The 17,936-nt window shown below is 38.6% G+C and overlaps 1 protein-coding gene across 1 annotated transcript; it reads right to left on the reverse strand.

Annotated features, from left to right (window-relative positions):
• Window positions 1–915: 915 nt before the first annotated feature.
• On the reverse strand, window positions 916–1,383 carry LOC142162840 (uncharacterized). The gene has a single exon (XM_075219816.1). It carries the CDS (start codon window positions 1,381–1,383, stop codon window positions 916–918), a length of 468 nt encoding a protein of 155 aa, XP_075075917.1.
• Between the last annotated feature and the right edge of the window lie 16,553 nt (window positions 1,384–17,936).

Consider the following 17,936-nt stretch of genomic DNA (forward strand, 5'->3'; position numbering starts at 1 on the left):
TCAATCAGAACTATGTCATCGGCGAATCTGATAACAGGCACATCCCCTTGAATGTGATGTGTTAACGCATCCATCACCAGGGCGAATAGGAACGGACTAAGCGCAGAACCTTCGTGTAACCCCATAACAACCGGAAAATCCTCAGAGTCGCCTCCTACTGTCCTAACCTGAGTCTTTGCCCCATCATACATGTCCTTAATCGCCATAATGTAAGGAACCGACACACCTTTTGCCTTCATGCTTCTCCAGAGAACTTTTTTAGGAACCTTGTCATACGCTTTTTCTAGGTCAATAAACACTATGTGTAGATCTTTCTTCCTATTTCTGTACTGTTCAACCAGCCTCCTAACAAGGTGTATAGCTTTTGTAGTAGAGCGAACCGTCATGAAACCAAATTAGTTGTCGGAGAAGGACACTGTCATCCTCAGCCTTGCTTCAACCACCCTCTCCCATACTTGCTTCAACCAACCTCCTTACAGTACACGCTTCAGTGTACTCAAAAACATATTGAAAGTTAGACAACAACTTTTGAGTCTTATGTGTGGCCTAAAATTTTGATTAAATCCAAATTAAAGCTAATATATAAACAGTAGTATCACTGTACTCAAAAACATATTGAAAATAAAAACATCAACTTTTAAATCTTAATAAAATCTTCGGGGTTGGCCCAGCTCTTCCAAGAGTATGTGACACCATTTTAGCATTCGTGAGAAAGTGTGGCTATTAAAATTTAGAAGTTCAATCAAAAGTACGTACTGCTAGAGGCGAATCTAGGAATTGAAGTGTATAGGTTCCTACCACAACTTCAAGTCAATATATCATAACAGTCGAACTAAGGAACAAGTATCAATATTCAACATATATTTACAAAATAAAAAAATACTTAAAAACAACATATAAATATAAATATTCTCATCACAATTGTACTCGACGACTTATCATGTTTTGAAAATGATCAATGATCATATCATTAGGTACGCTTTCAAATACTTCATCCTCTATATAACAAACTAAATAATCATTCAAAAATTCATCACCAATTCTGCTTCGCAAGTCACTTTTAACATACTTCATCGAAGAAAAAGCCCTTTCTACCGTTGCAATAGCGACAGGCAATATCAAACTTAACTTCACAAGCAAATAAAAAAGTCTCCAAGTCATGTGCAAATTTGTTTTAACCATTGTCTCTGAAAGATCTCCAAGGCTTTTCGAGTTAGAGAATTCATTGCCCGCCTCTCTCACATAGTCAATATAGATGTCAAGCTCAAAACCAAGATCCTCAAGTATAGAATTAGTGAACTCATTCGGATAGTGTGTTGCAAGTTTCATAATCCTGTCTTTATCATAATTTGCAAAAGAATTATCTGGACTCAAACTAGCCATACCAGGAAGTAGATAAGTATTCACTTCACTGAGACGACTATTAAACTCTGAAAGTTACAATCAATAATGTATAGAAAACCTCTACACGCAAATGATAAGAATATGTAACACTTGATTTCTTACGCTTCGACTTTCCACGAAAATAATTCATATCCATTTCGGGGATTACAATATCATGCTTGACACAAAATAAAGAGACGTCTTCTACCAAAGAATTCCATCCAGATTCTCTCATAACTTGCAATTGTCTCTTTGCAAAACCAACAAGCTTCATGGCACTTACAATATCTTGATCTTTTTTTTTCCGCAAAGCCATATTTAAATCATATTAAGTGCCAATACTTTTAATATTAAATGCAACATATATAGAAACTCATATGATCTTATGTCATCCACTAGACTTTTTGTTGTTGATCTCTCATGATTATTTGAACCCTCAATTGAAATAACTCCAAGTACATGAACAATTGATGAGAATAAACTAACAAAGTTATGCACTGTCTTAAAATGAGAACCCCAGCGAGTATCACCTGCCCTTTGAAGTTCAAGTTCCTGATTTAATCCGCTACCCGTATGAATTTCACCAAGCACTAGTAGTTCCTCCAGCTTTTCTGCTTGATCATTTCGAAGCATCTCCCTGCGCTTAAAAGAACCTCCAACAATATTTAAAATATTTGCAAGAATATCAAAAAATTGTTCTGCCTCATAATGTTTCTTTGCAACAACCACAAGGTCAATTGTAATTGATGAACAAAATAATGTATGCAGTATACCGAAGGAGTATCATTCATAATCAAAGTCTTAAGGCCATTAATTTCACCCTGCATGTTACTAGCTCCATCATAGCCTGTTTCAATGTAATGTCTTCTCACTCGATCACGTAAATTAGGAGGATATTCTGAAATTTGTTTTCTTTCACCCGGATCACATTCAAGAAGTTTCAAATCCAACATATTATCTTTGTGTGACGATTGAGAAGAATTGACATTATTATTAACCACTGAACATGAAGGAGAGCTTAGTGAAGGAGAACTAGAAGTAGAACCTGAAAAGGTTTGCGGCTTCAAGAATCTCTTGATCATCTTGACTCTAACCAAATTAAATAACGAATGTTAGTCAAAAGATCACTTTGCAACATATTAGTTTTTTCATTAATATTACACAACTTCCACTTTAATTAATTCTTGGGAGAAAAATATTTCAAAGAAAGAACAAACTATAGTTAATCAATGGCTTAATAATAGACAAGTTCTGAGTAGCTTTAGTACAAATAGTAGAGATCAAAATGTGTATTGGCTTCCATGGAAATATAGAGAAAATTACATTAATTTGAAGGTGCAATTTAATAACTTTAGGAGACTAACTTTTAAAGATCAAATTTTCTTTAATTTCTTATACTTTTTTTATTTGCAATAAATACACCCCCTTTTAAAAATAAAATCTAGAATTCCAACTTCATAAGTTAAATAAAAAATTAAAATTTATTAAATCTAGAAAAAGGAAAAAATAAGTATTAAAGTATATGGTCCCCAACTCCAAATCCCAATGAATATTAATACACTACTTTTACAAAAAATGGTCATGAGAATGGTATAACAATTTAAGAGATGTTATTTCACATAATATTGTATAAGAGGAAAACAATTAAAAAAGAAGGAGGAGGAGGAGGGAGATCGAAATACCTACTGCAATGAAGTGGCAGCCTAAAGATTAAAACCAAATCATTGAAGAAAGAATGTAAACTTTTAAAACCCTAACTTTTCTTTGAAAGTTTGAATTAGGATTTGGAAGACAGAAGGGATTTCGAAGACAGAAGTTTGAGGAACCTTTATTAGTGGTTGTTGACTTGTGTCCTTTTTAGTTTGAGTCAAGTCTTTGTTATTATTATTTTAATTAAACAAATAGAGTAAAGGTGAAGGCTAAAAGCTGGTACCTGACAAGGGAAAGTGCATAAAACTTTGTGCAAAAAAATATAGGAAAAAGTAAAGTAAGCTGATGGGATTCGAACTTGCATTGGGTTACGGAAAATCAATTTAGGTTCCGCATCTTACCATTGAACCAGCAAAACATTTTGTAACTGGGTTCCTATATAAATATTGTTATACATTTAATTATTTCTTAATATAAACACAACACCTAAACAAAAGTTACTGGGTTCCTGGAACCCATACCTATCACTGTAGATCCGCCCTGCGTATTGCGTTAACCTTATATTTTGTCCGATTTTTTTTTTTCTTCTGTCTTTTGTACCTTTCATCCCTTTTTTATTTTTTATTTTTTATTTTTTCACTTCTATCTTTTATTTTATTTTCTTTTTGTTGTTAACATGGGATCCAATGTCCCATTAGCGTGACAGCAAATCCAATAATGGTAGAGACAATTATGGAATTATATATGGTACACGGAATTATATATGGTATATGCGCACCAAATATATTTTGTAAAATCTGATTGTCCGTAGTTTCTTAATGAGATCACTCAGCACGAAATCTTGCTCGTCACCTTTTTTTTAATAATTATTCCTGATAAAATTGTAACTTTAATTATTTTTTTATATTTTGGATATATAATGCTTTGTTTAAATTTTGAAGAACTAATATTTAGGACTTTGAATTAAACTATAATTTTAACACATATTTTTCAAAAATCTAAATCAATTGGAAAGCTTATGTCTCGAAATCATCCGTCTTTTTAGTTTATGCTCCGAATGTTTAGACAATTTTGTAATTCCAAATTTTTTTAACTACTTTTCTCAGATAACAACAAATTTATTGTAAATGTAAGAAAAAAACTACAGATCCTTAAGAATGTTATTTAAGTTAGAATAATATATACATTAAAAACCTCCTTTGCGATAGTTGTCTTAAAGGTAAAAAGACTTATTCCTTAGTTGATTCGAATAATTTTTCCCTTGCACTAGCCAAATATATATTACAATATGATCCATAGTTTTGTATTGTGATAATTCATATTTGGTTCAGGTAGTCTTCACTAGTCGTAGAAACCTCAAGCATCAAATAATCACTCTAAAGCTCGTCATTAATTCAAACATCAATAATACACTCAGTATGATCCCACAGGTGAAGTTTAGCCTCGGTAAAGTGTATGTAAATATTTTCTTATTATGTGTGAGATAGAGAAATTGATTAATTCAATTATGCAAATCGATCTTAATCAATTTTATTAAAAAAGAAAATGAAGGGGAAAAATATCAGCATAATTATTGCTATTTGTTGTTTGATTCTTACCTTATCTTATTGGTTTAGAATTAAAAACAATCCTTAAATCAATCAAAAGCTCGTCATTAATTCAAACATCAATAATACACTCAGTATGATCCCACATGTGAGGTTTAGCCTCGATAAAGCGTATATAAATATTTTCTTATTATGTGTGAGATAGAGAAATTGATTAATTCAATTATACAAATCGATCTTAATCAACTTTATTAAAAAAGAAAATGAAGGGGAAAAATAGCAGCATAATTATTGCTATTTGCTGTTTGATTCTTACCTTATCTTATTGGTTTAGAATTAAAAACAATCCTTAAATCAATCATGTGCGCAGCTGTCGGTGTTCGAATTCACCGCCCAATTAGGAAATCTAAGGCCCCTAACCAGGAGAGCCACAGTGATGTTTTTCACAGGTAGTGTCATTTTAACGTTTATATTTTGTTTTTGTTCATCTACTAGAATATAGTACAACATCTATATATTATTAAAAGGAGAAGAAAAAGCCCTCTCCTTAAGTTAAGTGGCAGCCTAGAAAAAAGTCACTTGGCATAATTAGTTATTTAGTTAATAATTAGTGTAAGCACGTGATTTTTGTCCTATATGAGAATTACTCCCAAAAAATTCAAAATAAAACAATTTTCCTTTGTGTACAATTTTGAGAATTTTCGTGCCATTTTTCAATAATTATTTGTATTTGTCCATGCATGTTTATTTGTTAAATTAATAAAAAATACAAAAATATGTCGCATTTGCATTTAGGATTTAATTCTACAATTAGAAGTAATCAAGTTTGTTTTACAAGAAAGAAAAAATCATAAAAATAATGTACGTTGTATTTTTAGCATTTAATGTCCAAATTGTGTGATTTTTATCGTAATTGTTATTTAATTATGTGTTAATTGTTATTGAGAGTTAATTTGCACTTTTTAAAATCAATTTAGTTTTATAGGATAATTTAGGATTTTTAGAATTTAGTTTTAGTTTAAGAAAGCAATAAAAATAGAAGAAAATCGGAATTGAGTCTCTTCTTCAATTCTAAATTTAGGCCCAAAACACCTCTACCCAACCCAAAACCCCTTGACCCGACCCATTTCCACCCCATCCCTTTTGATTTTTCAGATTTTTTTTCCATTCTTTTCACTCAACCAAACAACCCAAACCCTAAACACGCCCTAAACTCTCTAGCCGTCATACCTCATACCCCCCCTTCTCTTCTTCTTCTCCAAACCACCCTCCATTCACCTTCTCCAGCCGAGCTCGAGCTCAACCATGGCTGCCCTTCCCCAGCAACGCATACACACACACACACAACAACGACACACACACACACACACACAGCTTCGTCCAAACGACCATGGCTGCCCCTTTCACCTTTCTCGCCTTCATCATTCCAGCCATCGTTACAACCCATTCAACCTCGTCTTTTTCGTCGCACAGCCCCGCCTCACGACCGTGACAAGTTCGTCGACGTGAGCCGCCATGGACGACCACAAGTTCGTCGACGTGAGCTGCTGTTGCGTGCAGCTTCGACGCGTGCGGTTCATCGTCTCCAAACGACCAGCAGCTCCGTCAACGAACCTTCCCAGCTCTCGTCCTCGTCGCCCATAACCATGCCCAACAGCAACCAGCCACGCCGGAGACCATCGTCCGAAACGACCACCAGCCTTCACGTCCCAAACGACCACCAGTACACCAACCAAATGACCCGTCGTCGTTACCACCCCAGCCACGCCAGAAAAACCAGTGCTGCCCTCCCCGTCCACCATTAACAGCAGCACGTTGCTGCTTCTTCTTCTGCTACATCCAGCCAGCTTCACCTTCATTCGTCTTCGTCGAGCTCCGGCCAGCTCCACCAGTTCATTGACAAGCAGCGTTGCTACTGTCCCTTTCTTTTTCTTCGTCGACTGAACTCCATCACCATCGGAAAATGGCGACGGAAGTTTGTTTCATCAATGGAGTTCGAGGAAAGTTCGTTTGAGTTTGTCGACTGACTTTCAAGTTTATCGTTCCATTTGGTGTAACGTTCCTGTTGAGTCGAGATCCGTTAGGTTTGACAGTCTTGGTTCGAGTTTTTCCATTGCCGTTCGAGTTCGTCGTTGTTCACTTCCGGTTAGTTGGTTTAAGTTTCATTTCTGTCCGTATTTTGCTTGATATTCTCGGATCCGAAATCAATGTATGTTTGTTTCTTTCTTGTTCGTGGTTTATCGTTTCTTGATTATTTCTTCAGTTTGTTTTTATTCATTTAAAAGAATTTAGTTTTAATATAAAAGTGTGTTAGTTTGATAACTTGAATCCTTCATCTTGGTTGTAATATTGTTAGATTTAGTTTAAGGTTCAATTGATTATTGAGTTTAATGATTTGAATCTGTTTATTTATTCCGTTTAAGTTTAATTTGAATTTGAACTCAGTGATTCGAATATACTTGTTTGTTATTGTTGTTGAATCTGAATGTAGGTTTGTTGTTTAAAATATATTGTCCAATCAAAATAATTCCAGTTGTTTCTTTGTTGTTCATCATTTAGTTTGAATTTGTTGATTGAATTTGATTAAGAATTGGTTATAGCTTCTATATTTTGGTTAATTGATTAGGTGAATTGGTTATAGCTGGTAATCTGATTTTAGTTCTTAAATATTTTTTGAAGTTTGAACAGATTTTTTTGAATCAGGGTAGACACAGTAGTTTTAGGGGTAATACGGGAATTAACCAATTGCAGATTTATTTAATTTAAGTGCTCCGTCCACTAAGCTCTAATAATAGTAAAATATTATAGTGGGGAACAAGACATATGGTAGTGGGAATCTAATATATTCATTTAAGTGGTAGTGGGGAACAAGACATAATGATGTAAAGTAAAAAGGAGGAGGATTAATAATGAGGTCTTCTTTGACCACTGAAAAAGGGGGAACCGTGGGGTCCGTGTTGACTGCTTTTACTTAATTAAAAATCAGAAATAGTATAAGTAATAATAAAAGTTAAAAGGTACACATAGTAGAAGAATATTAGGCTGAAAAGAAAAAGAGGTACAGAGGGATAGTAATAATAGTTTAAAAAAGTAAAAAGGAAATAGGTAAAAAGAAAAGGAGGAGTCTTGCTTTTGGTATAAAAGAGGACTCATTTGACACTTAAAAGAGGACTCATTTGACACTTAAAAGAGGACTGAATTTGGAGATAGAAATTTTTCAGAACTAAAGAGGAGAGAAAAGAACTGATTTTCAGAAATCATAGAGAGACAATAGTTTGAGAGTGTTCTACTTCGAGTCTTAAAGAAAAAAAATAAGAATTATCCCATTGCCTCTTCTATTTTTTTTTGGGTTCATTTTGTCATGTCTGTGAGCGTTATCGGGATTTCTGGGTCTTCGCTTGGTTTTTTTCCTAAGTCTGGTTGGTTTCTTTTGGGTTACTGCTCCACCGGTTTTCAAACTCTGTTTCTGGGCTATTGCATTACTGCTACTGGTTGTTTGTTGTTGCTGCGTTGTTCCTACTGCTGCTGATCTTATTCTTCCTTTCCTTGTATTCAAATACCAGGTACACTACTCTGAATCATTTTGACATACGCATTGAAGCTGAAATGAAATGGCCAGAAGATTTATGCTTCTAATTATAGAATATTCGTATTTTTAGTTAGATATTCATTATGTGTTTCATGTTATACGAATGGTAGAATTATGTATAATGTGAAGCGTTAAATTGCGGAACTATTGGATGGGTGTCGGTATGAACACCATAAGTATTAGTTTCGGCTTTGTTAAATTTTTTAGTTTGAGATCGCATTCAAATCAAAATTGGTATAGTCAATATGGGAAATCGATTTAATTTTGGGGTGGGGGGAAGGGTTAGTAAAATCTAGATTTGAATTTGCAAATATTGGAATAGAAGCAATTTGAGTTTTTTTTTAATCTTTGAATCTTGTTAGTAACAAAGATCCGCAAATATTAGGCCAATAATTTCGTAGAATCAGTAGGCTTGATGCTTTTAATGTGTGATTCAACGTAGCAAGGCTAAGAACATTAATCCATTAGATGCGAGCTTGAGCAAGATGAGTCAACGTTTAAGTTTAATAAACTTTCTATTAAGCTTTAGTAATTATGGTTAAATCTAGTTTCAAATGGTTGTAAATAATTAATTCCAATAGTTTTTTTATAACAATGCGAGCTTTAATCTAGCTATAATTGATTTCTTTTGAATATTGGTTGGCGAATTTCGTATTTTATTTACAATTTCAATTTTTTTTCTTCTTTTTTTTAGTAAAATTCCTTTCCATTAATATTTGTCTTAATCTAGCAATTAGTATGTTACGTTTTTTTAAGCTCGTAATTAATTAGGATTTTTATTCTATTTTAGAGACTAATTTAAATAGAAATGTAGTCACTTTAGGATATCCTTAAAATAAAGGAGGCATGCCTCGCCACAGTAAATCACAAATTGCGGGGCCCTCAATAAAAGGACTCAATAACCGGATAGACTTTGGAGTTGGCCGTCTAGTGAATTTTCACGGCCTCCTCCCAAAATAACGATACGATAGTCTCTTTAGGACGCGCCTTAATTAAATCTTACCTTCCTAAAAATACGGGTGTGCATTTATGTGACCCAAATCCAAATCTCAACGGAGTCGAAATGTGTCGATAACCACGGGTACATTGACTGTGCCGTGGCTCGAGATACGTTTTCACAACGTTGCAATTCTCCGTAAAATAATAACAATAATAATAAAATTGATAAAAGCGGTTCAAAGTTAAAATTTGCATATAAGTTCTTAATTGTTAAAAATCAGATAAATAAGCCGAATATAACAGTTGAGCGACCGTGCTAGAACCACGAAACTCGAGAATGCCTAACACCTTCTCCCGGGTTAACAGAATTCCTTATCCAGATTTCTGGTTCGCGGACTGTTAAACATAGTCAATCTTTTCCTCGATTCGGGATTCGACCGGTGACTTGGGATACCATAAATCTCCCAAGTGGCGACTCTGAATTAAATAAACAAATCCCGTTTCGATTGTCCTTTAATTGGAAAAACTCCTTATACCCTTACGGGGTAGGAAAAAAGAGGTGTGACAGCTCTGGCGACTCTGCTGGGGAGGGTATTTACCCAGAACCACCGGTTTAGGGTTAGAAATTCGAGCCTGATAAATTGTTGTATTTTGTCTTTATTATCTGATATTCTCATATGATCTGTGCTTAATATGCAAAATGATGTTTATTACTGCTTTGATATTATTTGAACTGTACATATAAACTGTGTCGAAACCTTCTCTTCTCACCTCTGGGGATGTGCTTACTGGTTGAGACTCCCTATTCTGTTAGTGTCATACCCTAAATAAAAGAGACTCAGAAAGTTTCTAAGCCGGCTGGCCTTTTGGTTCCCGGAAAGGAGCTCCTTCCTCAACTCGAGTTGTCCGCTCGGGCACACTATCTAGAACATATACCTAGGTTGAACCTAGAATAACTTGACTTCATGCCAGATCCCTAGTAGGAACGTTTATTTGCATCATGTTGCATTTGGCTTAGGGGACTCAACACAGGGGTTGGGTCCGTCTAGGACAAACAACCTGAAATGAAAAAGTCCATCCTGCTGCATCTTGTTTGTTTTGCACATTTATTTGCTTCAAATCTGCATGCTGACCGGCTTCTGAAATCAGGAATTTTTGAGAAGAAAAAAAAGAAAAAAAAGAAAAAAATTATATAGCAGTGTAGGGAGATAACTACTTATTTTCTTTTTAGAAAAATAAAACCAATGTCCAAGTAGTGTCAAAACCCTGCCGAAATTTTGAAATATTTTTTTAGTTTAATTTATTGGAAAGGAGTATTGTTTACAAAGTTTAGTTTATATGGGGCGAACTACGCCGGTTTGATTCTCATAGGGCGTGAGATACGTAGGCAACCCTCGTCGGGTCCAACCTCCCATTTTACAAAAATAGCCTAAAAAAATGTCAAAATTTTAATTTTTCGTCATAGAGTCAGGTGATGCCGTTTTTATCAAAAATAGCTGAATATTCCCAAAAGGAATGCCGGAAGGCTAACTTTGTATACCGGAAGGCTAACTTTGTATAAACGGCCACTTCTGTCATTTTTTATTATTGATTGGTTAACTCGCACAACCTTAAAATCTTCATCCCTGAAGTGCTGAAAGGTCGTGTTCGGAAGATCTGGTTTTTTTTTAGGAAAAATGATCAAATAGTTTTGAGTCAAATAAATTTTCTTTTGTTTAATCATATTAATAAATGTGCAGAATGAGCACGACTCAAAATGAACCTTTTTCAATCATGAATAAAATCCCCCTCTAGTTGCGGCTATGGTGGAATGATTTAGGCAAAGAAGGGCATAACGAAATCAAGAAACATCTGAAAGGTCTCACGAGTTTGTTGGGTATCAGGCCTCGAGGGGATATTATAAGGGCACTGGTCCCTTACTGAGACCCTGTGCACAATGTCTTCCACTTCTCGGACTTTGAACTCACCCCAACTTTAGAGGAAATAGCAGGGTACATCGGCAGTGCTGAGGTTCCATTGAGACATAAATACCTGGTTGCTCCAAAAGCCGTAGCGGTGCACCGGTTTTTGGACTCGTTAAAGATAGTCAGAACAATCCATAACCCTGACTTGGCAAAAGGTTTTTGCACTCTGAGCTTCATATACCAAAGATACGGCCACATAGGAGGATTCGACAAGTCAGAAAACAAGTTGTGCAGCAAAAGTAATCGTCGAAAGTGGGATGAACATAGACGGGTTGCTTTCATGATAACCTTCTTAGGGCTTTTAGTGTTCCCAAGAAAAGACCAGAATATTGACAAAAAGATAGCTGGGGTCGTCAGTACTTTGCTCACTCAAAAGGATAGCACGCTTGCGCCCATGATTGTATCTGATATGTTCCGAGCTCTCACGGCCTGCAAAGCCGGAGGGAACTTTTTCGAAGGGTGTAACTTGTTATTGCAAATGTGGATGACCGAACACCTATGTCACCGAGCCCAGTTCCTGAGCCATGGATCTTCTGAGAAGACTTGCATAAAGGAGTTCTACACCAGAATTAATGAGGTCCGCCTACCTGAAGGAGTCTCGGCATGGACCTCATATTTCCGTACCCTCAACGCCAATCAAATACAGTGGACACTGGGATGGTTACCGATCGACGAAGTCATACACATGCCAGCAGCTAGGCCCCATTTTCTCTTGATGGTACTTAAGAGCATTCAACCTTATGCGCCGTATCGGGTTTTGAGGCAACTTGGGAGGTGTCAGATAGTGCCGAAAGATGAGGATCTAAGCACCCAAGTGATTGAGATCAGTTCTGATGGCCAGTTTCCTGAAGCGAGGGTCCGCCAGATTTGGAGTCAATGTCAATACTTAGAGGTAAATACTTGTGTACTGAATCAGGCAAGAGGGGAAGTTTCACCCGGATATCAGGCTTGGTATAAAGGGGAAATGTCGTCTGGAAGGCCGGCTAAAAGACCTCACCTTCAAGAATTTGCCAAGTCCTCACAAGAGCATTGGGACTGGTTGGCAAAGGAAAAAGAATACATGGACACAATAGGCAAACTGAAACAACAGGTCATAGATCTTCAGTTTGAAAAAGAAGTTCAGACCGCAGCCAATAAAGGGGACAGAAAGACCCAAGAGAATGACTCCCTTAGAGCTCAAAACCGACAAGTCATAATGGATGCTGACAACCAACGGAGGAGCCATTCCGATAAAAGGTTGATAGCAGGGTTAAGGAATCAGGTCATTGAAAGCCGAAAAGACTTGGGAAGATCCGAGGCTAGCATAGCAAGAATACGGGCCAGATGGGCAAAAGGTGCAGCAGCGCGGAAAAAGCACCTATGGCAAGTGAGAAGGGATTATGAAGGGAGCATTGCAATATTGAGAGAAACAAATTCCACTCTCAGAGATCGGGTCCTTAAACAAGCCCGAGATGCTAGAACAGACAGGGAGTGCTGTTATGATTCAATAGCCCGAATGGAAGAACAAATGGAGAGGTTCCAAGATCAGCTCGTTGACAACACTCAAGTATTGGGATTAAAGAATCAACGAATAGAACAACTGTGTATGGAAAGGGATAGAATCAGGGGTAGGATCAATGAGATTGGGCGCTACATCACCACGAAGTGCCTAACATGTGAAGAAATGCCCCGTGATATCCTTTTTGCCTCAGTCATGGGTTATGTCCACCGGATCATGGAGGAATTAAAAAGCTTGCAAAGAGGCCTGGCACCAAAGCCCGCGGAAAGGCCGAACGATGCCTCGCGGGCACCAAAATTCAAGGCTTTAATGTATCCCTAGTTCAAGTCTGCACTTGTTTGTTTTTAAGAGTCTGTTGTCTACCCCTCTGTTCTCTTTTCATATCAAACAATGTTAATAGTGTGGAGTCTGTATTTCATTTTTTTTTCAAATGATAGCTTGTAATAGCATATTTTGGTAATAAAATGCAAAATTGTGTCTTTATTTTACTTATGGCAGATCTACGCCCGGTCTGATTCATGCGGGGACATGATACGTAGGCAATCCACATAAGATTCGACCACCACTAAAAGATAAAAAGAAGAGGCAAAGTGAATAAAGAAAAGACATAAGCCGGAATGACGCATGCAGTCAAAGCAAAAACATGTTAGAAACGGTTAAACTGCCTAGGAACATTGCATTCCCCAATATGAAAGTGCAATATGTGTTAAACGCTAACGCTAACAAGTTTGTTGTTAATACCAGAGAAAGAGATTTCAAAACAGTTAGCTCGTTAGAACGTTCTGGCAGATTACCATTACCACACAATATCAAAAGGGCCCATTCCGGAAAGTATGTCTGGTTCGGACAGAAGTGTTGAGGAAGAAAAAACGGAGATGCAAATGATGAAGGAGGAAGTGGACAGGTTGAGACAAGAGATTGCTGGGATGCACCTAGCCTGGGCTAAGGGACAAACACCACCAATACTTTCCCCCTACTCCTACCCTTTCACCAGCTCGGACTCCGGAACACCCTTCCACTGGTCCATCAACGAGCTTCCCCATTGCCCAATACTATCAAGGGGAAACTTCCTATAATCCCCAAGCTTCACCACCCAAACAAAACCCTCCTCCACCAGCTGTTCCTGTTTTCGTGGCACCTCCACCCGCCACATTGCAAAAATCATCTGATGAACCAGTGTTTCAGGTTCATGACAATCAATACTATCCCCCTGAACTCACCTTCAACGCACCCGAGCCATACACTTACACCCCTTACCTTCAGGTCCCAACAGAAACTGAGAGGCCAGCTAAGAACCCGGAGCAGGATGAAGTGCTCCGTAAAGTGAAAAGCCTGGAGCAATCCTTCAGGAATATGCATGGATTGGGCAGCCAAGTTAGTGTGGCCTACAAAGATCTGTGTCCCTTCCCCGATGTTCAATTGCCGGCAGGTTTTAAGATGCCACAGTTTGACTTATATGAGGGGCATGGTGATCCCATGGCGCATCTACGAGGTTTCTGTAGTAAGATGAGAGGGGCAGGTGGAAAGGATGAGTTGCTGATTGCTTATTTCGGTCAAAGTTTAAGCGGGTACGCATTAGAATGGTACACGAGGCAAGATCCTAGCAAGTGATATAATTGGGACGATCTAGCATAAGCATTTGCAGGTCATTTCCAGTATAACCTTGAGATCATCCCCGACCGTCTCACACTATTAAAACTTGAGAAAAAGCCTGGAGAGAGCTTCAGGGAATTTGGATTCCGTTGGAGAGAACAAGCAGCAAGAGTCGATCCGCCAATGAGGGAAGGTGAAATGGTGGACTACTTCTTACAAACTTTGGAGCCAACTTACTTTGGTCACCTGGTGACGTTAGTTGGTAAATCTTTCAATGAAGTAGTAAAAATGGGCGGCATGGTTGAAGAGGGACTCAGGTCCAACAATATAATGAGTTATTCGGCGATCAATGCCACAACTCAGGCTATCCAAAGCGGCACAGGAGGTGCGCTCGGGAAAAAGAAGAGAGAGGAGGTCGCAACAGTCGAAGAAGGTACTTGGTCCAGATCAAGAGGTCCAGCCCCTCGCTACCAAACCAGACCCCATTACCCAAATTATCCACACAATCCATACAACCCTCCACAACCCTATTATCCATCACAAGAGCCCCATTTCTCCGTCCATCATGCGCAAACTTACACCCAGCCTCCGGCTCGTCCGCAATGGCGTGCGCCGCCTCCCCAACACACATATCCCCCTCCACAAAACACACATCCACCACCAAGGGCCTACAAGAATCCTTCAGGGCCAAGCTTCCGCGAAAATAAGGCTTTCAGAAATGAAAGGATGCAGAAGCCGAGAACATTCACTCCGTTGGGAGAAACCTATACTACTCTATTTCACAAGTTGAGACAGATAGGCTTATTAAGTCCTGTTGAACCCAAATTGCCAAATCCCCTTCCCAGAAATCTGGACCATTCAGTAAGCTGTGAATATTGTTCAAGAGCTCCCGGGCATGATACTGAGAAGTGTTGGAAGTTGAAGACTGCCATACAAGATCTTATTGACACAAATAGGATTGAAGTTCAGGCACCAGAGGCACCCAACATCAATGAAAACCCGTTACCGGTGCACCATGAGGCCCACATGATCGAGATAGTGTACGAAGGAGGGAAACTTAAAACACTCTCACAAACGGTAATGATGATTCGTGCCAGTCCGAACGAAAATTCGACTAGTGGAAAGACAGTGGTACGGTTGGGAAAGGCAGATGATAAGCCATTTGTGGTAATGGGGAAAGATTCATCTGTTGCTGCGAAGAAGTCAGAGTCAGCCAAGGCAGTACTACAGGGAGTATCAAGCACACCAGTGTTGGTGGTAAAAGGGGTCCACGTAGAACCAGTTGTTATCAGGCCAGTCATGCAGTTGCCGATGACAAGTAAGAAAGCTGTGCCATGGAGCTACAGTCAAGTGACAGTGATGCATAAGGGAAAGGAGGTTGGGGAAGAGGTATATGAGGCCAGGGGTTAACTTGTTCGGGAAGGTGTTTTGTTCCCGCAGAATTGAGAAGGGTCAATCCTGTAACAATAAAGAAGCCAGTAACGGAGGAAGAAGTAGAGGAGTTTTTAAAGAAGATGAAGGCACAAGACTACTCAATTATAGAGCAGTTGAGGAAGACCCCGGCCCAAATTTCATTGCTATCTTTGTTAATCCATTCAAGCGATCACTGTCAGGCCTTAATGAAGATTCTGAACGAAGCCTATGTCCCGGACAAGCTCTTAGTGAACCATTTGGAGAAAATAGCGCACAAAATCTTCGAAGTAAACCAAGTAACATTCTCTGACGATGAGTTACCGGTAGAGGGTACTGAACACGACAGAGCACTCTACCTGACGGTAAAATGCGAAGAATCGGTGGTTACTCGAGCACTAATTGATAATGGGTCAAGTGCCAATATTTGTCCTTTGGCCACTCTGAACAAACTAAAGGTTGCTAATGATAGGATCCACAAGAACAACGTCTGTATCCGAGGTTTTGATGGGGGCGGTACTGACACAGTGGGTGATATCATACTGGAATTAACCATTGGTCCAGTCGAGTTCACCATGGAATTTCAAGTAATAGATGTGGCAGTGTCGTACAATCTTCTGTTGGGACGACCCTGGATCCATGCAGCTAAAGCAGTGCCTTCTACACTGCATCAAATGGTCAAATTTGAATGGGATAGACAAGAGATTGTGGTACACGGGGATGACGGCACACATGCCGTCAATGATGCTATTGTGCCCTTCATAGAAACCGACGATGACAAGGGCCCATGGGTTTATCAGGTTTTTGACGCAGTCTCAGTAGACAAAATTCCTGAGGGTGGGGGCCTTCCACTTCCCAGAATCATAGCCGCAACCTTCATGATAGCCTCAGAGATGTTGAACAGCGGGTTTGTACCAGGGAAAGGTCCGGGGATTGATCTGCAGGGAATGATCCAGCTAGTTTCTTTGCCCAAGAACCTGGAAACTTTTGGGTTGGGATTCAAGCCTACCGCAGCGGATGTAAAGCGGGCCCTCAAGTTGAAGAAAAGAGTCTGGGTCCTTCCTAAGCCAATCCCACGCCTGTCCAGATTATTTGTCAAAGCAGGGTGCAGAAAGTTGCCGGTCCCGGAAGTTCTCGGACCTCTGATCGGGCCAGATGAAGATTTGAATGAGGGATTTGAAAGAATGTTCGCTGATGTCAACATGATAGAAGCTGGAGAGGGTTCTAGTAAGGCAGACATACAGTTTGTGGGGCCTAGGGCCAATGTCAACAATTGGACAACTACTCCCCTTCCTACTTGGAGGGAGTCCTGGTAGTTGGCTCTGATTTTCCTTTTCTTTCTTCTGGATTATTCCAGGGTTGTAATCCAGATTTCTTTTTATTTCTATTATTGTTCAATAAAGTGTGAAACCTTGTTATCCTATAATTCAATAAAATGAAAAGTTTCTTCTTCATTCCTTATTTTTATTTTTATTTTTATTTTTATTCTTGTTTCTTTCTTTTCTTTTTTCCTGAACAGTTCTTTTCATACTGGTCTTAACGACATGGCATGCACAACGAATCTTCAACCTAGTCTAAAAGATCAATCTGATTCCGAACTAACTATACAAGAGATCGATTATGATAATGAATCAGAATACGATGAGGATGAAGCATTCGATGAGATAAACAGGGAGTTAAGCCAGTTTGAAGAAAAATTCAAGCCCAACTTAAATGACATAGAAGCCATCAATTTAGGGGATGTCGGCGATATCAGAGAAACTAAAATAAGCATCCACATTGCACCAAATATCAGGGAGGAATTGATCAAAACACTTATTGAGTTCAAAGATGTTTTTGCATGGTCATATGATGACATGCCGGGGTTAAGCACGGATTTAGTAGTTCATAAATTGCCTACCGACCCGGCGTGCCCTCCCGTCAAACAGAAGTTGAGGAAGTTCAAAACGGATATGAGTGTGAAGATTAAAGAGGAAGTAGCCAAATAGCTGCAAGCAAAGGTTATTCGTGTCACTCGATATCCTGATTGGTTGGCTAATATAGTGTCGGTGCCGAAGAAAGATGGGAAGATTAGGGTGTGTGTTGATTACCGCAATCTGAACAGGGCTAGCCTAAAGGACAACTTTCCTTTACCCAACATCCATATCTTGATCGACAATTGTGCTGTACGTGAGATCGGATCTTTTGTAGATTGCTATGCTGGGTATCATCAGATTTTGATGGATGAGGAAGATGCAGAAAAGACAGCATTCATTACGCCATGGGGAACTTATTGCTACCGGGTAATGCCGTTTGGCTTGAAAAATGCTGGAGCAACGTACATGAGAGCAATGACTACTGTGTTTTATGACATGATCCACAAA

Source organism: Nicotiana tabacum, chromosome 1, assembly GCF_000715075.1.
Source record: "Nicotiana tabacum cultivar K326 chromosome 1, ASM71507v2, whole genome shotgun sequence".
NCBI lineage: Eukaryota > Viridiplantae > Streptophyta > Magnoliopsida > Solanales > Solanaceae > Nicotiana > Nicotiana tabacum.